The sequence below is a fragment of the Onychomys torridus genome, chromosome 11, assembly GCF_903995425.1.
Source record: "Onychomys torridus chromosome 11, mOncTor1.1, whole genome shotgun sequence".
Classification (NCBI taxonomy): Eukaryota; Metazoa; Chordata; class Mammalia; order Rodentia; family Cricetidae; genus Onychomys; species Onychomys torridus.
This window is the reverse complement of record NC_050453.1, coordinates 64,778,940-64,802,918: the sequence shown is the minus strand read 5'-3', so window position 1 is coordinate 64,802,918 and position 23,979 is coordinate 64,778,940. Positions and strand designations below refer to the sequence as shown.

At 42.9% G+C, this 23,979-nt stretch overlaps 1 protein-coding gene across 1 annotated transcript in view; it reads right to left on the bottom strand.

The window, feature by feature from the left end:
• Positions 1 to 23,979, bottom strand: part of Mcm6 (minichromosome maintenance complex component 6) — a 30,390-nt gene that overhangs the window by 3,118 nt on the left and 3,293 nt on the right. Inside the window, exons 2-15 of the mRNA XM_036202937.1 lie at positions 23,546 to 23,692; positions 21,351 to 21,461; positions 18,882 to 19,131; positions 15,771 to 15,936; positions 15,410 to 15,555; positions 14,855 to 15,005; positions 13,710 to 13,851; positions 10,325 to 10,466; positions 9,115 to 9,222; positions 7,295 to 7,450; positions 4,944 to 5,072; positions 3,514 to 3,675; positions 1,443 to 1,578; positions 84 to 242 (exon numbers count right to left, since the gene is read on the bottom strand). Of these exons, the coding sequence (XP_036058830.1) occupies positions 84 to 242; positions 1,443 to 1,578; positions 3,514 to 3,675; positions 4,944 to 5,072; positions 7,295 to 7,450; positions 9,115 to 9,222; positions 10,325 to 10,466; positions 13,710 to 13,851; positions 14,855 to 15,005; positions 15,410 to 15,555; positions 15,771 to 15,936; positions 18,882 to 19,131; positions 21,351 to 21,461; positions 23,546 to 23,692 (2,105 nt within the window). The remainder of the gene's footprint in view (positions 1 to 83; positions 243 to 1,442; positions 1,579 to 3,513; positions 3,676 to 4,943; positions 5,073 to 7,294; positions 7,451 to 9,114; positions 9,223 to 10,324; positions 10,467 to 13,709; positions 13,852 to 14,854; positions 15,006 to 15,409; positions 15,556 to 15,770; positions 15,937 to 18,881; positions 19,132 to 21,350; positions 21,462 to 23,545; positions 23,693 to 23,979) is intronic.

Below are 23,979 nucleotides of genomic sequence, written 5' to 3'. Positions count from 1 at the left end.
AAATGAGAACACACTGCTTACCATCATCACAAGTGGCTGTTGGAGTGAGAGCAAGAAAGCAGTGTGGGCACATACTCACTCACCTTCTTCCATTTTCCTGAGGTGGAGCACTATGAGGTTAGAGATTCGGCAGTACTCAGCGAAGCCCAGCCTCAGGGAGGGCTTGGAAACCGGGGGCTCCTGATTGGCATCTTCACTGGGGCCGTTGACCCCATTCACAGGGGCAGGGCTGTCAGCATGACCTAAGGACAGAATAAGCACTGAGTCTTGTCCTGGTACCCGCAACATGCCCTCACCTAGCATCCATGCACACACGGCTTCAGCTTACTATGAACTTCAGAAAACAATCACTTTATAAGTACATCTGGAACAAATTAGGATCCCACCAGTAAGACAACTGACTGGAGAGGAATATAAGGGACAGCGTGGCGGCACACACCTCTAATCTGTGCACTTAAATGACTGAACCAGAGGCTATACATTTAGTACAGCTTAGGCTACCTACATAATAACATCTTTCCCCTGCACCCACCCGTCAATCTGTAGTGTTATGAACAAAACAATCTGTTATTCACTTGTTTCAATGTGACTGAGTTTTAATCATCTTTAATTATCATTATGTGTATGGACACTTATAAGCATGCCATAGTATGTATGTGGAAATCAGAAGATAACTGTGGATTCAGTCCTCTTACCTTTACATGGGTGCAGGATAATGAACTATGTTTTCAGGCAAGGGTATTTATCCACTGAATCATGTACTAGCCCAAGAAAATATTAAATTCAAGAGCAAAATAGAATATTATAAAGAGTAGAGGCCAAAGGACTCATCTACCACCCCATTTTGACGTTTTCTTTCACTCTGTCAAGCACACATACTTTGTATAACTACTTAATCAATTTAAAATCCATCTACTTCACAGCCACCAACAGGTACATTGGCACTATAGTGGTTTGAAAGAAAATGCCCCCTAAAGGGAGTGGCACTGTTAGGAGGTGTGGCCTTGTTGGAGAAGTGTATCACAGTGGAAGTGGGCTTCAAGGTCTCTTTTGCTCAACCTTCCTTCAGTGTGACAGTCAACTTCCTGTTGCCTGCAAGATCAGGGCACCCAGCTGCCAGCACCATGTCTACCTGCATGCTGCCATGTTCCCCGCATCATGACAATGGGCTAAACCTCTGAAACTGCAGTGAGCCACCCAATTCAATGTTTTCTTTTCTTTTTCTTTTTTCCCCCCAGAGCTGAGGACCAAACCCAGGGCCTTGTGCTTGCTAGGCAAGCACTCTACCACTAAGCTAAATCCCCAACCCAATGTTTTCTTTATAAGAGTTACCATGGTTATGATGTCTCTTTACAGCAATGAAATCCCAAACTAATACAGGTATCATGACATCCTGCAAGATCAGTTTCTATCTATAGACCAGTGATGAGCAAGCTCCTCACCATTGATACCATCTGGTCCCTCATCCGTCTCCATCTGGATCTCTTCCTCTTGATCTAGATTGACATCAGGCGTTTCTACACGGATGATTGATTTATTCAGTAGCCGAAAAGCTTCCTTCACATGTTTAGGCTGGACCTAAGCCAGTAATGAGACAATTTAGCTATGTAAGCTGTTATTTTATAGCAAACAGCTAAGAAGACTGTACTCTTCCTCATGTACACTATTAACTCACCAAAATGGCTGAAATGACTGACAATATCATGCATTGGAGGGAACAAAGAATAACACTTATTCACTGCAGTCATACAAATTGATACAACCATTTAGTAGATCCTTCCTTCCTTCCTTCCTTCCTTTTAATAAAGGTATTCAACTTTTATTACAAAAGCAGTATGCACTTTCTTCCCCCTATTTTATGTGCATACTCTTTTTTTGGGGGGAAGGGAGTGTCTGCATTTATGTCTGCAGAGGCCAGAAGAATAAAGTATTGGATCTCTTGGGAATGGAATCACTGACAATTGCTGTGGATATGGCTCTGTGTAAATAAAGTTCTGATTGGCCAGTGGCCAGGCAGGAAGTATAGGCGGGGCAAGAGAGAAGAGAATTCTGGGAAGTAGAAGGTTGGGGAGAGACACCGCCAGCCGCTGCCAGGAAAAGCAACATGTAAAGACACCGGTAAGCCACAAGCCATGTGGCAAAGTATAGACTAACAGAAATGGGCTAATTTAAGAAAGAAGAAGTAGATAACAAGCAGCCTGCCACGGCCATACAGTTTGTAAACAATGTAAGTTTCTGTGTGCTTTCTTGGTTGGGTCTGAGCGACTGTGGGACTGGCGGGTAAGAGAGATTTGTCCTGACTGGGCCAGGCAGGAAAACTCTAGCTACATACAAGTGCAAGCCAATTGTCCATATGTGTGCTGGGAATATAAAGGGGCGTATGACCCTCCTCCTCCGATTCTTAAAGCATCACATATCTTTAGAGAAAACCATGCCATCGGGCCAACCCACTCCATTCCATTGGTCATTAGATCAAATGGCAGAATTCCCACAACACCTGGGTTCTCTGGAAAAGCATCCAGTTCTCTTAACTGAGCCATCTCTACAGCCCAGCAGTATGCACTTTATGCGTCCTTAACCACTAAGCTACCTATCTCCCCAGCTACACTGTCTTTCCTTGAGATAGAATTCTCTCTCATGTAGCCCTGGCTGTCCTTGGAGATCCACCTGCCTCTGCCTCATGAATGCTGGCACTTGCCACTACCACATGTCCATGTCTGCCCTCCCCCCTCACAGTATTGAGAACTGAATCCAGGGACCACCTCCTAAGTGCTGGGATTATAGGCACACGATACAATGCCAGGTTCAAGGACAGCTTGGGCCATAAACACCATCTTAAAAACAAAGTGCACTTATGATCCCATCCATGGGAGTCTGTGGCACAGGGCTGGGGGTTTAAGCCAGGTTACCAAGTGAGATCCAACCAACCCTTTTACAGACAAAATTTGAATTCTAAATGAACTTTGTATATAAAAGTATACAAAAGCCTCTTTGAAGCACAGATGTGTGGCTTCCAATAATATCCCCCCTCCCATACTCTGATGCTTGCCTACAAATTCAGGGCTCAAAGAGCAATTTAAAACCCATGGAGCTAAGGCTATAGAGTAGTGTCAAATGTGTGCTTAGCACGTACAAGGCTCTGAATTTAAGCCCAAGCACACACCAAAAACAAATCCACCACACACTGATTATACAAACCACAAGGAGGAAGGCTCCTTCTGAGAAAGGTCACAGTCACATCTGTATTCCCAGCCAGAGGCCGAGGACACTGCAGAGAAGAAATATGCTTCTCCTGGATAAATGATTACTCTATCTGCACTCCACAACCATTAGTTACAATAAACATGATTATCTGTTACTGTCAGCCTAACTATCATACTTTATAACTGCGAGACAGCAACCTTTCCACTGGAGACTAGTACCAACTGGTTCTGGAAAGTTCCATAAACAAAGATAAAAACATGCCCACAAGCCAACTCGTGCATTCCTGTGTTATCAGAGGGACGGTGGTACCTCGTCACAGCAGTGCATCCGGGCCATTGATTCTGAGAGGCGGATCATGCTCTCCAGTTGTCGCACAGTGATCCTCCACGAGGACTTGGTGACCCCAGAGCCATCCCTCTGGCGCAGGCGTTTGTACTGCTCCACAATGAAGTCCTCCGACTCTTTGGAAATCTGTTTGAAAACCGTTAAGTCAGGAGACGTCTACACTCTTTTCCCTTGGTGGCTACATTAACCTGTAGTTACAGAGAGCCCAGGTGGAGCACTCTGGGAACTCAGAGACTGAAACTTTAAGCTATCACAAAGACAATGAATTACTTCAGAAATGGGCACTGAGACGCTTGTAAATTCCATGTACTAATTTTATGAACAGGAAGACAATAGACTAGTTTAAGCAAATGACCATTTCTTAATGATGTTTAACAAATGAAGAGTGGAATAAAATGAAATGCCTTTTGTATCTCAAGTGTCAAAGCTCGTTAATTGAGTTAATTAACACTCAGACTATACTTAAGGCTCAGCTAATGAACTCAAAGACAGCATATACTGACCTAAGAGGCCCTCAGTTTTTCGGAACAAGAAACTTGGTACAGAGGGGACCAATATGTAGTCCTGGTGAACTTGTACTCTTTATACAAGTCATTATTCAGATTAAAAAATAATCTCCTCTCAACCATTTCTGAAGAAACAAACTAGTATTCAAAACAAACAAAACACAAAACTTAAAATCCAAGGAGAGGGTTGGGGATTTAGTTCAGTGGTAGAGTACTTGACTGGCAAGCACAAGGCCCTGGGTTTGATCCTCAGCTCAAAAAAAAAAAAAAAAAAAAAGTCAGTCTCTTAAAATCCAAGGAGATTAAGTGCACTTAGGTTGTAAGAGGAGTATACAGAGCTGGAAAGGAAAAGTGGTGGGGTGTGGGAGGAGTGAGCTGGAAGTGGGAGGTGGAGTTATCAAAGCATATTATATTCAAGCATGAAATTTTCAAGCAATAAGTTAAAAAAGATTTAAGGACATTAAAAAGATAAATACAGCTAGGTACATCGGCACATACCTATAAACCAAGCAATAGGACTCTAAAGCAGGATTATGAGCTTGAAGCCATCCTGGTCTACACAGTGGAGATCCTGCCTCAAAAGATCAAAATCAAAACTAAAGTACAGGGCTGGGGAGATGGCTCAGAGGTTAAGAGCACTGACTGCTCTTCCAGAGGTCCTGAGTTCAATTCCCAGCAACAACATGGTGGCTCACAACCATCTGTAATGAGATCTGGCACCCTCTTCTGTATACATAATAAATAAATCTTTAAAAACAAACAAACAAACAAACAAACAAAAAAACTAAAGTACAGGCTCAGTTAATTTCCACATAACCCATTTGTTTAAATCCAAATTTAATGCACGCACATACACAGGTCTTATCCAGGTATAGCAGGGCAGATTACCTTGGGCTTAAACTGCCGGGCAAAGAGAAGATACCTTCTGATATCATCAAGGGAATAAACTCGGTCAATCGATTCTTCAATTCTTGAATGCAAGTCTACTATACGCCTGGCGATAGCATAATCTGTCACCTAATGCAAGACAAGAAGACAGCTTCTATCAGTCCTAGTGGTGTCGACTCCAAAGTACCCCAGGTAATTTACAGCTAATGAGTGATCTCTCATCTAGGCATGTAGTCAATGCCTGTAGTCCCAGTACTTGGGAGGCAGAGGCAAGAACAGCAGTTCAATGAAGTCAGCCTCGACTGCAAAAGATGTTCAAGCCAGTAGAAGCTACAAGACCCTATCTTGAAACAGACAAATTTAACCTCTATGCTCCTGAAAGAAGTTATTAATAGGTACCAACATTCTGAGCACAGTTTTTATTATTTTAGATTTATTTATTCTGTATTTTGCTTGCATGTATGTCTGTGTACCATGTACATGTCTGATGTGCATTGGGGTGAGAAGGCACTGGATCTCCTGGAATTGGAGTTACAGATGTTTGTTAGCCATCATGTGGGTGTTGGAAATTGAACCTGGGTTCTCTGGAATAACAAAGTGTTCTTAACTGCTGAGCCATCTCTCCAGCCCCATGAGCAAAGTCCTTACAACAGATTTTCAAATTAAAAAATAAACACATTTTATGCTGGGTATGGTGGCATATGTCTTTAATACCAGCACTGGAGGCAGATCTCTGATTCTGAGGCCAGCCTGGCCTACATAGAAGTTCCAGACCAGCCAGAATTATGGGTGAGACTCTATCTCAAAAAACGAACAACGATAAATTTTTTTTTCTGTGTAAAGTGTTTTGCCTCTGTGTATATCTTTGTACCATGTACATGCTTGGTGCCCAGAGAGGCCAAAAGAGGGCTTCAGATCCCCTGAAACTGGAGTTATGAATGGTTGTGAGCCACCATGTGGGTGCTGGGAACTGAAAATGGTCCTCTGCAAAAGCAGCAAGTGCTCTTAACCACTGAACCACCTCTTCAGCACTGTGGTAACCACCTTTGCCCTACTTTAAAAATATATCCAAAAGGAGTGGACTACCCTTAATAAGCATATTTGCTGTGGACACAGAAGGAAGAACTAGTGGGGAGGAAGGGAGCCAGCCCAAACACACCAACAAAACGGGTAGTGGTAAGTAACCAATTAGAGCAAAGCTACTGAGGCGGGAATGGAAATCACACAGGGCTTGAGGGACAAGCATGGTGGTGCATACCTTTAATCACAGCTTTTTGGAGGCAGAGGCAGGTGGATCTCTGTGAGTTCGAGCCCAGCCTGGTCTATAGAGTCCAGGATAGCTGGGGCTACATAAGAGACCCTGTCTAAAAAAAAAAGAAAAAGAAAAAGCCATAATGAAATCTAGTAGCATATGCTAACTTAAAAAATAGTTTCAGGGTTGGGGATTTAGCTCAGAGGTAGAGCGCTTGCCTAGCAAGCACAAGGTCCTGGGTTCAGTCCTCAGCTCAAAAAACAAAAACAAACAAACAAAAAAGTTTCAAGGGGCTGGAGAGATGGCTCAGCGGTTCACAGCACTGGCTGTTCTTCCGGAAGACTGAGGTTCAACTCCCAGCACCCACAAGGCTATCTAGACCTGTCTGAAACTTCAGTTCCAGGGCTTCTGACAGACATCCATGCCGGCAAAACAACGCACACAACAGATTAAAAATAGCCATGGCAGAGCATTTACAGGGCACTCTTTACATGATGCTGTCTCAGATATGTCTAGAAGCAATTCTTGTAAAAACCCCATAAAGGAGATATTAATTTTATTTTATATAGAAGCAATCTGAGTTAACAATTTGTCCAAGGTCTTAGTAAGTAGTGGAGACAGGATTGAACAGTCCAGCTCCAGTGTACCCTCTCACCCATTACATTATTATTTGGGAGTTAACTGTGTTCATGTCCTTGTGAAGGGGAGGAAGAGAAATCCAGGCCCAAGTCTCCAAACTCTCACAACAGCAAGGCAGTTTTATTTAGACAATGTTTCAAGTCAGGTGGGAAGCAGGGTTTTGCACTGTAACTACTGAATAGATAGAGGACCTCCCTGCTCAGCGAATGTGAGTCCAGTCCAAAGATGACCATCGTGGGTTACAGAGTTCAGGGCCAGCATTAGTTACACAAAACTGTGTGGGGTGGTGGGGATGGTGGGCTGTTTGTGTGTTATCACACATGTCTGAGATGGTAAGGCTGGTATTTCAACCTGAGAACAATGAACTCTGGCCAGGAGCAGTACACCCAAGGAGCACAAGAGGTCACAGAACAGACACCAATGGAAAAGATCAACAACAAGAGCCTGCATGGCCGGTTACCTCATTGCACTCATCCACCAGGATAAAGAAGAGATCAAAGCGGGACATGATGGGTGCCGACAGACTGATGTTCTGTTTCAGTGATTTCGATCTGTCGTAGTGTCCGCTGACAGGATTTGCTGCAGCTAAAATGGATGTCCTGGCATTCAGAGTCGCCTGACAGTGAGAGAAAACCATGAGATGAAAGAACAAACCCAAACTGGTCAATATAGATACAAGGGAAAGTTCTGTCTCCTGAAATTAACTAAAAGGAAGCAAAAGGTGTAGCAGGTTATTTTAACCTATTTCTCTTCATCTACGTTTTGTCTTGGGGGCTTTTTACCTTTCTTTCATTCTGTATGTCCTACTTTCCTGCTTCCCACGTCTGTCTGTCTGTCTGTCTGTCTGTCGGCTGCCTGGCTGGCTGGCCCCTGGCGTCTTCCTCAAGCCTAGATTTCTCCTCCTACCAATTCTCTTTGCCTGCCAGCCCCGCCTACCTTTTTATTAAACAAAACAGGTACCTTAGGCAGGTAAAGTAAAACAAATAAATACAACACATCTTTACATAGTTAAACAAATACAGCATAAACAATTGCAATATATCTTTATATAATTAAACAAATATTCTATTCCACAACAAAAAGGAGGAAGCTTTTTTACCTACTGAATCATCAAAACTCAAGTATGATAACACAGCACACTAGGCTCTTCTACATTGGTGATGTAATCTCTCATGAGTCCCTTAGCCAGTATTCTGCTAGGAATTTACCTTGTTAACTAGATACAGGCGGTACTCAGTTGACTACAATAACTGTATCTTGTGACACACAAGACTGAAAACGGCCCACCCAATATATGGTTTATGCAGTTGAATGCCATGGACTAGTAAGTCACAACTGACCTAGTAGGTGCTACGACTATAGGAAGATCGCTAACAAAACTATGATGTTAAAGGAGGAAAGAACTGTATGTACATGCTTATCTAGGTTTAAGGTATTCCCAGATAGCCATTGTGCTAGGAGTTGTAGGGGAAGATCTCGCTTAAATTTATATAGTAGTGTATTACTTTAAGAATTTAACTTACTTTCTTTCAGACTTTTAAAAGAGTTTGTTTTAAAATTACGTATATGCATTTCTGTCTCTGTGTGTAAGTGCGTGTGCACGCAGACCCTGCAGGAGCCAGAAGAGGATGCTGGAATCCCTGGAGCTAAACTGTCCACTGTGAGTTCTGGGAACTGAACTGGGGTCTTCTGCAAGAACAGTACATGCTCTTAACTGCTGAGCCATCCATCCGACCACCAAACCTACTACTTTTAATAAGATTCTCTCTAATGTTGGTCATAATATGGTAATTAGTTATTTTCATTAGGTTATCTGTTGATCTTTGAGTGTTTTTGTGAACTGGAACCAATCGCTATTTGTTATAATAAGCATGTTTATCAAAGAATGCAAGTTTTGTTTATGAAAATTTTGCTAAACACAGCAGGCAAGACAGCCCAGCAGGTAAAAGCCCCTTCTATGAAAGCCTGGTGGCCTGAGTGTGATCCCTTGAAACTCATGTAAAGATGGAAGAACCAAATCCACAAAGTTGTCTTCTGTCACATGCATGCCATGGCACCCCTCCCCCAATAAACATTTCTAAAGCTTTAAATTTTTGAGAAACTAAGAAATGATAAAAATTACACCAGTATAATTACTTTCTATCACAGCAATATATGTGCGCTAGACCCTCTATAACAACTGTGTTTTACATTTTAGATGAGCATTACTACACATTGAAACAACGTATTTCACCAGGTGGTTCTCTAACATACCAATCTGCATGGCTAAGGGATACACACCTTCACTCCTGCTTTAGTGATTGATATGGTCTGCTGCTCCATAGCTTCATGAATAGCGACTTGGTCCCGCATGTCCATCTTATCAAATTCATCAATACAACAGACACCCTGTAACCAAACAGATCTAACATTAAGGGCTGGAGATACAGCTTGGTGGTATAGAAGTTACTTGCCTAGCTTGTGTGAGGAAAGCAGAAAAACTGCCTTGTAAAAACAGATGTAAAATGATAAACTCAGTTTCCTACCAGAGACCTTTCCATTTCCTAGGCAAATGGAAGACAGGATGTAAACATTCTTAGTTCCTGTTTAGGCAAGACTGTCCAACAGAACAAAGAGCTAGAAGGGAATCTCATGTGACTCACTTAAACTAAGAGCAAAACTATTAATATGCAGACAATGTACTCTTCTCAACAATTAAACCTCAGCATCAAGAAACTTGGGCTGGGTGTAACGGTGCACACCTCTGTGGAATGCAGAGGCAGTAGATCTCTGGGAGCTCCAGGCCAGCACAAACATAGCCGGACTCTGGTTCAACTGCTCATTTTAGTCCGGGAAAGTGAAGAGTGAAGGAGTACTACAATGAATATAAGCTTGCATACTCACAAAGAACTGATCTTTGCCAAATATGTATGTAATACACTATGTATCCATGGATGGATCTATTAAGGGATGTTAAGAGTCTGCAAAGTAACAAACTGAGATGTCTAGTCAAAGCAACCAACACATTCTAGGGATGCTCAGAAAGTGTAAGTGTCAACTAACAACAGTTTCAGCCGGGTGTAGTGGCACACACCTGAGTTCCAGAACAGCCAGAGCTACAAACAAACAAACAAAAACAAACAAACAAAAAATCCCAAACCAACAAAACTTAATGACAGTTTCAATTCAAAGTAGATTGATAAAACTGAGTAACATATTAATAAAAACTATCGATCTGGGGCTGGAGAGATGGCTCAGAGGTTAAGAGCACTGACTGCTCTTCCAGAGGACCTGAGTTCAATTCCCAGCACCCACATGGTGGCTCACAACCATCTGTAATGAGATCTGGAGTTCTCTTTTGGCCTGCAGACATACATGCAGACAGAACACTGTAGACGTAATAAATACATAAATCTTAAACCAACCAACAAACAAAAAAACCCACAACTATAGATCTTTATTGGTAGGTCAGAGGGTATCCTGACTGTCCAACAGTGTATAATGTCCTTACATTATCAGCCAGCATCAACGCTCCAGCCTCAATGACAAATTCATGAGATTCTTCATCCCTCACCACAGCTGCTGTTAAGCCAGCGGCACTGGAGGCTTTGCCACTGGTATAGACAGCTCTGGGGCTGAACTCATCCACATGCCTGTTCAAGAACAGTACACAAAGATTCATTAACACATCAACACACTACCTGTCCCAATAATATCACTTGACAGGAGAAAAACTCTGCTTCTCTGCTTTGTTTTGAAACAGGATAAATTCTATCTCCTTTGGCTTCTTAAACCAAGTATGAGACCATCCTGGGATGTATAGCAAGACCCTGTCTCAAAACAAAGCAGAGTTTTTGATACTCAGTATAACAACTTTCATAGAAGTATTTCTATTACAACAGGGCAGAATGGAAGCAACTGAAAGGTCCACCAATTCATTATGTATAAAACAAACACCACCACCACCTGCTCCTGCAAACAAAAAGGGATAGAAAAAACCAAAACCTTTCTATAAGCCACTATGTAAGCACTAAGCATAAAAGCGAAGGCAGAAATAACTCAAATGTTGATTGATTAATAAATGGACAGTGATTCCTAGAATGTAGCTGGTGGTTACATATATACCACTCAGCTCCTAAGACAAATATAGATTTACTACTCAGCTCTAAAGAAAATATTTATTTTGCATCCTGCAACTATACTGTAGTGTTTATCAGGCCTGTAGGTTTTCCCCATGATTCAATTAGATCTTCTATGTGAAGAATCATGTCATTTGCAAATAGGAATTGTGTGACTTCTTCCTTTCCTATTGTTAGCCCTTTCATGTCATTCTCTTGTCCCATCCCTACAACTAAGGCTTTGAGTACCATGTCAAATAACAGAGGGGAGAGTGGACATCTTTGTCTTGTTCCTGATTTTAGAGGAAATGCTCTCAGTTTGTCTCCATTTAATAATGTTGGCTATCGGTTTATTGTGCATAGTCTTTATTATTTTGAGGTATGTTTCATCTATTCTTAGTGTCTCTAGAACTTTGGTCATATGGGCATGTTGAACTTTGTCAAATGCCTTTTAGCATCATTTGAGATGATTATGTGGTTTCTGTGAGTTTGTTTACATGGTATATTGCATTTACTGATTTACAGATGTTGAACCAACCTTGTCTATCCGGGATAAAGCTCATTTGATTGTAATGTGTGTGTGTGTGTGTGTGTGTGTGTGTGTGTGTGTGTGTGTGTGTGTGTGTGTGTGTGTGTGTGTGTGTGTGTGTGTGTGTGTGTGTGTGTGTGTATGACAGAAACAACACAAAAGTTGATTGATTAATAAATGGACAGTGACTCCTAGAATGTAGCTGGTGGTTCCCAGTGATTTGATTATGAGGATCTGATCTGATCAACAGATGAATCACTTAAGGTACTCATGATAGACGGCACTATTGAGAAGTAGTGGAAAACAGATGGGGGAAGGGGTGCATTTGTGCATTTAGGAGAAATTGGCCACTGATGGAGTACCTGGAAAGGCTCCTGTTTTCCTGTCTTCCCCCACTTCCTAGTTCCCACGAGGTGAGCAGCTCTGCTTGCTTTCTCCATCATGACTGTCTCCTTGTCACCCCAGGAACAATGGAACCAAGTGACTACGGACGGAAACTAAGTCAAAAGTAAATCCTGCCAGGTGGTGGTGGCGCACGCCTTTAATCCCAGCACTCAGGAGGCAGAGCCAGTTGGATCTCTGTGAGTTCGAGGCCAGCCTAGTCTCCAAAGCAAGTTCCAGGAAAGGCACAAAACTACACAGAGAAACCCTGTCTCAAAAAAAAAAAACCAAACCAAACCAAACCAAACCAACCAACAAAACAAAAAAACAAAAAAAAAAAAAAAAAAAAAAAAAAAAAAAAAAAAAAACCCAAAAAAACCAAACCAAACCAAACAAACACAAAAGTAAATCCTTCCTTAAGTTGTTTACTTTATTATGTATAAAATAAACACCACCAAGGTATTAGATACCTTATTGCTTAGGTATCAGTCAGTGATGGAGGCTGGCTAACACTAAGTGATGGTCGTGTATTATTTAGCCTGAGAAGGAAACAAAATACTGATGCAAGTTCCAACATGACTTCATGCTAAGTGCTAGTTTATTTCTAAAGACCAAATATCAGCCGATTTAAAAAATGCACATCGGGACAATGCAGTACACTGTTCCTTTCTATAAGGGGCAGGAGTGACCACTAATTAAGTAAAGGGTTTCCCTCCATGTAACAGTAACATTCTAAACTTAGTTCAACTTATAATCCTATTGATACTAGAAGCACCAAGCTGCAAAATACAAAGGAGTGAATGTCATGATGTATAAATTTCATTTCAATAAAGATGCTAGAAAACACTATACAGAAGATCTAAGAAGGGCCAGCAAGATGACTAATAGGTAAAGGTGCTTGCTGACAAGTCTGATGACCTGAGTTCAATCCCCAGGAAGGATTGAACTTCTACCACACGTTGTCTTCTGAGTTCTGTGTGCACCTGCACATGTAGTAATAGAAGATCTAACAAAACCACACATGTAAAACACAATACTGTCCTAACTGGTAACAACGTGGTTGAGAGCACAGCGTAATAGAAAAATAGAATACTTTAAACATAACTATTACTTTCAATCTAAAATTCAGCTTAGGGATGAGGACCTTGCTCAAGAGGTAGCATATACAAGGCCCTGGACTCAACAACCGGAGCTAGTTGGAGCTCACCGACTCTGGACTGACAGAACAGGAACCTACACTGGGACTGCACTAGGCACGCTGAATGTGGGTGACAGTAGTGTGACTCGATCTGTTTGTGGGGTCCCTGGAAGCAGGACCCGGACTTATCCCAGGTGCATGAACTGGCCTATTGGAGCCCATTCCCTGTGGTGGGATACCTTGCTCAGCCTTGGTACAATGGGGAGGGGCTAGGCTCTCCTTCAACTTGGTATGCCAGACTTTGTTGACTACCATGGGAGGCCTTACCCACTCTGAGGAGTGGACGGGGGTAGAGCGGGAGGGAGGTGAGGAGGCGGAAGAAAGGGAAGAAGGGGGGACTGGGGTTGGTATGTAAAATGAAAAAAAAAAGAAAAAAACAAAAGAAAAAAACAAAAAAACAAAAAAACTCCAGCATATCAAAGATGAAACAAAATTCAACCTGTGATACACTTGAAATACTTAATCAGAAAACTTAAATCAACTAGTCTGGGCTCAGTGACACATGCTAGAAGACTTGTCTCAAAAGCAGCAACTGCCAGACGGCATTCCTGGGAGCACGGCTGGTCTATAAGTGCGCGCGTGCGCGCACGCACACGCGCACACACGCACACGCACACGCACACGCACACACGCACACTGCTTCTCCCACTGTACTGCTGCAGGTACTTACTTGAGAAACTGGCTCTTAGCCGTACTTGGGTCACCAACAATGCACACATTTATGTCCCCACGAAGAGAGGTCCCTTCCCCTGTTGTCTTAGGAACACCACCAAACAGCATCAGTAAGACACCACGTTTCACTTCATCATTGCCTGAAATGAAAAGCTCCAGATAAAAATTCATCTTTCAGGGGGATGGTGAGATGGCCCAGCAGGTAAAGGTTCCGGCTTCATAAGCCAGAAGACCAGAGTTTGATACTGGTGAAAGACCAAGAAAAGAACCAACTCTATAGAGTTGTCCTCTGACTTTCCAATATGCCTCCCCCTTGGCATGATATACACACACGGTAACTTCAAAAAAAAAAAAAAAAAAAAGCCGGGGGTCAGTGGTGCACACCTTTAATCCCAGCACTTGTAAGGCAGAGGCAGGCAGATCCTGTGAGTTCAAGGCTAGCCTGGTCTACATAGTTCCAAAACAGCCAAGACTGCATAATGAGAACTTGTCTTAAATAAAGGAGATGGAACTTAATTTCCCTCTTTCAAAGTAGGCATGAATTTAGTGACTCTTAAAAAGACAATCTACAGATAGAGCCCACAAGCATGCTCCTGGGTCAGCCTCCTCCTTGAAGGCAGGGAATACAGGTACCTAGCATGACTTGAATTTTAACAAATAACTATGTGGCATTAAAGGCCTGTAGCTCCAAGATCAGGACACAAGAAGAGCACAGTGTCTCCTCCCTGATCTTGTGTTCTGAGCTAAGTGACCTGCCCACTGGATATCTCGCATGGTAAGGAATCCACTAGCACTAAGGTGTAAGTCATCTGAGCCCTGCATGAACTGTTGCTTGAACCCCAGTTTACCTTTTGGGCACCCAAAGCCTCTGTTGACATATCAACTTGAAGTGTGTTGGTGTTTTGTCTGCCATGTATGTGTTATGTACCACATGCAGGCTTGGTACCCTCAGAAGGCACTGAATCCCCTAGACCTAGAGTTACAGACAGCTGTGAGCCACTATGTGGGTGTATTGTGAATCAAACCCAGGTTCTCCGGAAGCAGTCAGTGATCTTCAGTCCCAACATGAAGATGCCTGAACCAGTCCCACCCATGACACTTTTACTACCGATTGCAAGTCTGTGTCACGAACGGAGCACTCACCATGTATAGTAGGGAAGAGGCTGGTGCAGAGATTGTGATACAGGTTTTTGTCCTGACTCATTTCAAACACCTTTTCCCATTCCTTCACTGTCATTTGGTTCTTAATGCTCTCAGCTGTCTGTTCTTCATCTCTGAGTTCTTTCCCTCCAAACTGAGGGGTGGAAGAAAAACAAACCGAAAAAACATTAGAGCAAAGACAATGTAAAGGAAAAGAAATTTCACTATAATGAAAGTGCTCGAGAGGTCAAAGTTGTGATTTGACTATAGTCCCTAAACTAGCAAGGCTTCAGTTAATTACAATATGTAAGAGCTTGTCATTTGTCCAGTGAGGAAAACAAAAGCTACTATTGCTTTATGTTACTCTGAGCTATAATAGGAAGTCATCACTGACATGAAAATGAGCTCAGCAAAGGGCTTTATCAAGCTCTGCTGTCTTAATAAATCTCACCACTAGGGTTAGGGACATAGTCCAATTCGTTTCTAGCATGCACAAGACCCTGTGCTTAATCCCTAGCACGATAAACAAAGAAATAAATAGGTTAAAATAAGACTTACCCTGGGGTTGGTTGGTGCAACGTAACAGGCAAGGAAGACCAGCCTGTATGACAGGTCTCTGACACCAAGAGCCCGCAGCCCTCGAATGCCTTCTGTCTCATACCCATCAGCTCCGCTGACTCGGGAGTTAGTCTCTGCACGTGCTCCTAAGAGTAAGAGAGAAGGTATTTCACAGCTCAAATACTAAAGGTGCTAAAGAGAACTAATATATCCAGTAAGCCAAAATTGAAACAGCACCTTTCATAGAAAAATCAGTTTTTTAATCTCTTCATACTTCTATGTTCAGCCTCATTGGTAGAAGCCAGATATTCTAAGGAGCAGGTGACCAGCACTGGTTAAATCTGAGTAACAAATCACTGACCTGGTACACTAAGCTTGGAGACATCAGGCACAACTATCAGTGTCCCCGTGAAGTCACACTTGTCACCAGCTTGGGCTGACTCCACAGCTTCAGCTCTCAGGATGACCTCTAAACTTCGGGGGATACTGCCTCGGGGAAGTTCCGCTTGAGTCTCTTGAATACGAACCTACACCAACAGCAAAAGAAAGAGATGCCTTCATACGCTGTACGACTGAAATCAACACCTACAAATACTCACACATCCCAGCCTGGGTGTACACTTTTCTGTAACAGAGTATTATTTTAAGGGGTGTGACTTTTGTTTACGTTGCATTTGTTTAACTCTGTGAAGCTGTGTTACTGTGCCTGTCTAAAACACCTGATGGTCTAATAAAGAGCTGAATGGCCAATGGTAAGGCAGGAGAGAGGATAGGTGGGGCTGGCAGGCAGAGAGAGAGGATAGGTGGGGCTGGCAGGCAGAGAAAATATATAGAAGGAGAATTCTGGGAAAAGAGATCTAGTAGCCAGAGGAGGAGGAGGACTCCAGGAGCCAGTCACCCAGCTACACAGCCCCACCGAATGAAAAGAGTAAGACTTACAAAAGTAAGAGAATGGGAAAAGCCCAGAGGCAAAAGATAGTGGCAAGAAACTAAGCCAAGCGAAGGCCGGGCATTCATAACTAAGAATAAGCCTCTGTGTGTGGTTTATTTGGGAGCTGGGTGGTGGCCCCCAAACAGGAGTGAAAAACAACTGACAACACTTTTCTCTCTTGCGTGGGCAGAGGGAGGCCAGGGCCGAGCTCAGGCGTCAATCCTCTGCACCACCCACCTCTTTAAAGGCAGGGTCTCACTGCTGGAACTCAACAATTTGGCTAGGCTGGTTGACCAACTGGCTTTAGGGATCTGGCTGTCTCTGCCTTCCCTGCACAGAGTTCCAATTCCAAGTACATGCCACTACATTTGGCCTTTTACAGGGTGCCAGGGATCAAATACAGGTTTGTGTGACAAACATGTTACAACTAAACTATCTCCACAGGCCCTGTCCTGGAGACTTTGACATGTATCAATATTCATTTAAGCTGTACCAGGAGCTGGAGAGATGTCTCAGCAGTTAGGATCACTGGCTGCTCTTCCAGAGGACTTGGATTTAATTCCTAGCACCCATATGAAGGGTCACAACCATCAATAACTCCAATCCCAGAGGCGCCAATGCCCTCTCCTGGCCTCTATAGGCACTACAATACATATAAGGAAAACACCCATATGCATAAAAACAAATGAATAAAAATTGTGTCCTAAAACTTTTAGTCAAAGAGTTCAACTAGCTAAGCAATTACATCTAACGCCGGGCGGTGGTGGCACACCCTTTAATCCCAGCATTTGGGAGGCAGAGGCAGCTCTGAGTTGGAGGCCAGCTTGGTCTACAAAGCGAGTTCCAGGACAGCCAGGGATGTTACACAGGGAAACCCTGTCATGGGGGGAAGCAATTACATCTACTGGTGCTGAGGAGACGGTCCAGTAGTTAAGCTCAACTGGTTAAGAGATGAATCTACTGGGGTTGGAGAGATGGGTCAATAGTTAAGAACACTGTTTTTGCAGGAGACCAGAATTTGATTGCTAGCACCCACATGGAGGCTTACAACCATCTACATCCTGGTGTCATTTTAGCACAAGCAAGAGCTATTTGGGAAGAGGGTTCCTCAATTAGAAAAATGTCTGTATCATTCTAGCTTGCAGGGGCATTTTCTAGATCAAGATCTGGGAATGCCCAGACTACAGTGGGTTGGGCCACCCCTGGGCAGGTGGTCTTGGGTTATAGAAGGAGGATGACCAAGCCTTGGAAAACAGTAAGCAACATTACTCTATGGCAGTGGTTCTTAACCTTTCTAATGCTTCGACCCTTTAATACAGTTCCTCATGCTGTGGTGACCCCCAACCATAACATTATGTTTGTTGCTATTTTATAACTGTATTTCTGCTACTGTTATGAACTGTAAGGAAATATCTGTTTTCTGATGGTCTTAAGCAACCCCATGAAAGGGTCATTTCACCCTTCCCAAGGAGGTCATGACCCACAGGTTGAGAACCACACTGTTCTATGCCCTCCGCTTCAGTACCTGCTTCTAGGTTCTGTCTTAACTTCCTTTTATGATGCACTACAACTATAAGCTGAAATAAACCCTCTCCTCCCCAAGTTGCTTTTGGTCATGATGTTTATCACAGCAACAGAACCTAAGACAGTCTATAATTCCTGTAACACAGAACCTGACACCCTCTTCTGGCCTCTGTGGGTACTACATGCATGTGGCACACATACATACAAACCAACAAACAAAAACCATTCATATAGGTAAGATAAAAACAAATCTTCAAAAACTTCACTTTTGCTGAGCAGTGGTGGTTCACACCTTTAATCCCAGCACTCAAGAGACAAAGGCAGGTAGGTCTCTGTGAGTTTGAGGCCAGCCTTGTCTACAGAGTGAGTTCCGGGACAGCCAGGACTGTTCTATAGAGAAACCTTGTTTCGGAACTGCCCCACCCCCAGAAAGCCTTCACTTTTAACTGGGTGTGTTGGTGCAGGCCTGTAATCCCAGCACTCGGGAGGGAGGCAGGAGGATCAGGTCATCCTTGGCTAAGCTGTGAGTTTAAGACCTGTCTGAGCTACATGAGAACCGGCCTCAACAAAACAAAATCAAACCCCAAAAAACTTTTACCTTTTACTTTAAAACAATTGTTTTCAAAATGACTGTCACACCCTCCTTAAACTTCTCAAAGAAAAATTTGAAAGCGCCCACCTCTATACATTAACATTACATACAGATGTTTTCTTTAAAAAAAAAAAAAAAAAAAAAAAAAAAATTCATATGCCAGGCGGTGGTGGCGCACACCTGTAATCCCAGCACTCGGGAGGCAGAGCCAGGTGGATCTCTGTGAGTTTGAGGCCAGCCTGGGCTACAGAGTGAGTTCCAGGACAGGATCCAAAGCTACAGGAGAAACCCTGTCTTGAAAAACAAAAACAAACACCCCCCCCCCCAAAACCTGACATCTAAATTGAGTTATCACAAAGAACAAAAAAAAGTATGAGCAGTGAATCTGATCTACTGTACTATTTGATCTAAACAGAAGTAAATACCTTTTGAAAATCAACAAATCTTGATTTATTAGTGTCTAGCAGGAACCTCTTCCTGTTGGCACACACTGGATTTCGGCAGATATTCGGCTGTGTGTATTTGAACTGCTGTTCTACGTCCTTGATCACTGTTTGACAGTCCAGGCACAGGAAAGTTCCACTCACAAGCTCAGGGTGAACTGGATGAGTGCGCACCACCTGCCCACTGATGCGGGTGAGCAGCCCAATCCTGGATGAAGTGAGCTCACGGATCCTGTTTGAAGACAAGAGTCACATTAATAGATATCCATCTTTCTTTTCCTTCAGTTCTGGGGACTGAACCTAGGACCTAACACTGAGCTACAACCCTAGCCCGCTTCCACTTCCCATCTTCTAAGCAGGAAAACCTAAGAAATGTTTAAGTTTTTAAAATTATGTATGAGTGTGTCTCCTCTGTGTGGATATGTCCATGAGAGGGCAAGTGCTTTCAAAGGCCAGAGACACTAAATCCTCCTAGAGTTAAAGGCAGTTGTGGGTCTCCTGATACTAGTGTTGGAAACCAAATTCAGGTCCTCTGCAAACAGCAGTTCATACTCTTACCTGTTGAGTCATCCTTCCATTCCAAAATTTCTGTTTTTATTAAGCATGATTAATGATAAACATGCTTTAAAAGACGGGAGACAAATTATTCCATAGAATCTCCTAAAGAATGGTTTGGTCAGAAGGCCCACTGCTAATTTATGTAACACAAATTCATAACAAAAATAAAAATGAGCTGGGCAGTGTTGGCATACACCTTTAGTCCCAGCACTCAGGAGGCAGAGGCAGTTGGATATTTGAGTTTGAGGCCAGCGTGATCTACAGAGTGAGTTCCAGGACAGCTAGACATAAACTCTGTCCTGAAAAAAACATAAATAAATAAATATGAATATGAAAGATTAAAAGACTGAAAAAATAAAAAAGCTAGGTGCCTTGACATGCATCTAAAACCACAGCATGTCACTGAAGGGGTGAACCGGCAGATTTTGGGTGTTTGTTGGCCAGCCAGCCTAGATGGAGGGCCATCTCATGCTCAGTGAAAAATACTGTTTCAGGACTGAAGAACTCAGTGGTTAAGAGTACTTGCTGCTCTTTGAGAAGATCTGAGTTCAGTTCCTAAGCACCCATGTCAGGCAGTTCACAACATGTAACTCACTCCAGGGGATCTAACACTCTTTGGGCACTGTACATGCTTAGGATTCTCTCTCTCTCTCTCTCTCTCTCTCTCTCTCTCTCTCTCTCACACACACACACACACACACACACACACACACACACACACACACAAATACACTGGATGCCCTGAAACTAGAGTTACAGACAGCTTTGAGCTGCCATGGGGGTTCTGTGAACTAAACCTGGAAGAGCAGCCAGTGCTCTGAACCTTTGTATCAACTCTCTGAACCCCAGTGATATATGCCTTTAATTCTAGTACTTAGGGAAGCAGAAACAGTCAATCTCTGTTAAAAAAAAAAAAAAAAAAAATCACTGTAAGTTCAAGTCCAGTGGGTCTACATACCGAGATTAAACATTCATTAAAGCCCTAAAATCTATTAATTTCTTTTACTTTTTTCTTTTCTTTTTTTGAAACAGGCTTTCATTACATATCTCTGGCTGACTTAGAACTCACTATGTAGACTATGTAGACCAGCTGGTCTTGAACACAAAAGAGATCACATGTCTCTGATGCCTGAGTGCTGGGATTAGGCATGTGCCAATTATTGACCTTACTCATGAATTTCTGCAAACTATTCTTAGTTCTCAAATCTCCCCTCAGTTTGCTATCTCCCAGTTTACCTAAAAGATGCCTTAAAAATGACAATACTGAGTATCTGCCTTACTTCATACTGCCCAGCCTTATCTCCACGGGAAAACAAGTTTCTCCAATCTAAATTTTCTGGGTAATAGGTTTACACACTTCAAAATACCAATCTGAACTGGGTGTAGCAGCACATGCAAAGAAGAGACTGAATGATTGGCAGTTTGAAGCCAGCATGAGCTACACAGCTCAAGGCCTGACCTTTATAAAAACTTACAGCAACAAATCTGTCTTTTTAACTGTTGACTTAAGTAGAAAACTCAAAGCAAAAGACATGAAAGGGGCTGGAGAGATAGATGGCCCTGCTCTTCCACAGGACCTGGGTTCAATTCCCAGTACCCACACAGCAGCTTACAACTATCTGTAATTCTAGTTCTGGGGGATCCAACACCCTTACACAGATGCACCAATACAAATAAATGAATAATTTTTTTTTAAAAAAGAGCAAATAAATAAATCATTAAAAAAAGGCAACAACAAACCCCCCAAAAGATAAAAAGACACGACAGATGAGAACACTGAGCAATGTAAGAGTGGTCTGTATAATATAAAGCCAGCTATTAGCCATTTCTGAATGCCTAGTACGTGGTACTGATATGATAGATCCTTTCATCCCCAAAAGATTCCTTCCTTACTTGTGTCTAGTAGGTAGGTCTTGGAATGCAATATAAAAATCCTTGGCAAAAGGGATCTCCTTTCGGTCTTTGACAAAGGTCTTCAAGGCTCGACACAGGTAAGGATAGACTCTGAAAAACAAACAGGACCAGTGACAACTTACACTTACCAAGCCCGCCTTCCTTTTCATGTTTGTCAGCTTTGAGAATACGGCATCCCACATGGTCACAAAAGACAGCTGCTTGCTTCTATAATAAACCCCGCTGCTGTGTATATGGGTATGCGTACCCATGAAAACACCTGAAGCCAGAGAGCAGCACTAGGTGTCTTCCTGCAACATGTTTTGTACATGGTCTCTCACTGATTAGCTAGACTGGCTAGCCAGCAGGCACAGGATTGCCGTCTCTGTTCCCAGCCTGGGGGGTGGTGATGGTGGTGTCACAATTATTACCACCACTCTAGTTTGTGTGGGCACTGGGAAGTAAACTCTGAGCCTAGTGCTATGCAGTAAGCACGTTCAGCCATGGAGCCATCTGCCCAGTTCCAACCTTTCTTCAGTCAGCTATGACTAAAACACTTTAGACTCCCCAACTTCCAATCCACCATGAAAACAGGACCATGTCTCCTAATCTGTGTCTTCTCTCCTAACTATTGACAAAAATCCGTATTTATACAAGCATTTATTTAGAACAAAGTAGATCATTATTTGTGAACAAACTGTTGTTTTGTTTTGTTTTCTGAGACAGGGTTTCTCTGTAACAGCTCTGGCTGTCCTGGATCTCACTCTGTAGCCCAGGCTGGCCTTAAACTCACAGAGATCCACCTGTTTCTGCCTTCCGAGTGCTGGGATTAAAGGCGTGTGCCGCCACCACCCAGCAACAAAGCTGTTTTGTTTTTATTTTATTTTTTTGTCATACATAGTTACAAACAAAATGAGCTGAAGTTATTTCTACCCCTAAAACACTCAAGCTATGCTGGAATGTGACCCCAGTACTTGGGAGGCAGAGACAGGGAGATCTGAGTTTGAGGCCAGTTGGCCTACAAAACAAGTTCAAGACCAACCAGGGTATAATGAAACCCTGTCTTAAAACAAAAAAAAAAAACAAGGCCAGGCAGTGGTGACACACGCCTTTAATCCCAGCACTTGGGAGGCAGAGGCAGGTGGATCTCTCTGAATTTGAGGGCAGCCTGGTTTACATAGAGAGTTCTAAGATAGCCAGGACTGTTTCACAGAAAAATCCTGTATTGAAAATTTAAAAAAAAAAAAAAAAAAAAAAAAAAAAAAACTTTAAAAGAGACAACACATTACTTCCATAACCAGAAAAATAATTAAAACTTTTAACAAAACAACTACAACATTATTGCTATCAAGACCTCTTAAGTAGTGGTGTACACTTGTGATTTCAGCTATCCAGGAAGCTGAGGCAATATCTCCAGCCACGAGTTCAAGGTCAATCTGGGCAGCACCACAGTGAGACCCTGTCTGAAAAAGTAATGTCCTCGGTGCAAAACCAGGACTTAGTAGACAGTTACTCCAAGTACCTATTCCAGGAGTGAGCAAGGATAGGTAAAGATCAAACACAATGAGAAAGCAATAGAGGGGCAGTGGCAGTGCACGCCTGTAATCCCAGCACTTGGGAGGTAAAGGCAGGTGGATTTCTATGAGTTCAAGGCCATCCTGGTCTACAGAGCAAGTTCCAGGACAGCCTGGGCTATGCAGAGAAACCCTGCCTTGAGAAACCAAAAGGAGGGGGGAGAGTGAGTGCATAATAGAACAGCAGCATGACACGAAGTGAGCGTTTTCTTCTTGGGAAAACTATATAAAGTAACTGTTTTTTAAACATCTGATATGAGGAAACCCAGCTCCACAGAGGCCTAAGTTAAAGATACACCAGCAATGCCGGGCGGTGGTGGTGCACGCCTGTGATCCCAGCACTCGGGAGGCAGAGGCAGGTGGATCTCTGTGAGTTCGAGGACAGCCTGGTCTCCAAAGCGAGTTCCAGGAAAGGCGTAAAGCTACACAGAGAAACCCTGTCTCGGGAGAAAAAAAAAAAGAAAGAAAGAAAAGAAAAGATACACCAGCATTAACAGGACCACTTGTAGCAAAGGGCCTCTCCTTAGAAGGAAGAACTGTGGCGCTGCCCTTCTTCCTTACAAAGGAACACATGCAGGCTTCACGTCTTCTCAAAGAGAACATGCACACGCTCTCTCTTACCTATAGAACTCTTCCTGAACGGTGGTAGAAAGTTGTTGGTTAAATTGTTCCAGGTCTGCAAAACTCACGACCAGTGTGTTCCTTTCAGGACGAATCAGCTCCTCTGCAAACTGCAAGTATTTAATTTCTCCATCACTACCCTGGAACCTGCAGAACAAAGTCACATTAAACAGGAACTAAGCAGTAAAAAAAGAATCTGGACACTAGGTAACTTGGTATACTGGTTAATGGGCATCAGCTTTAGGATCAGAGACGTCCACATTCAGTATTTCCAGGACTTGGGGCAAATTATTTACTTTTCTAAACTCTTTTTTTTCCCCAAGACAAAGTGTCTGTGCATAGTCCCGGCTGTCCTGGAACTCGCTCTGTGGACCAGACTGGCTCGCAGAGATACACTTGACCTCCTGAATGATTTAATATTTTCTAAACAACAG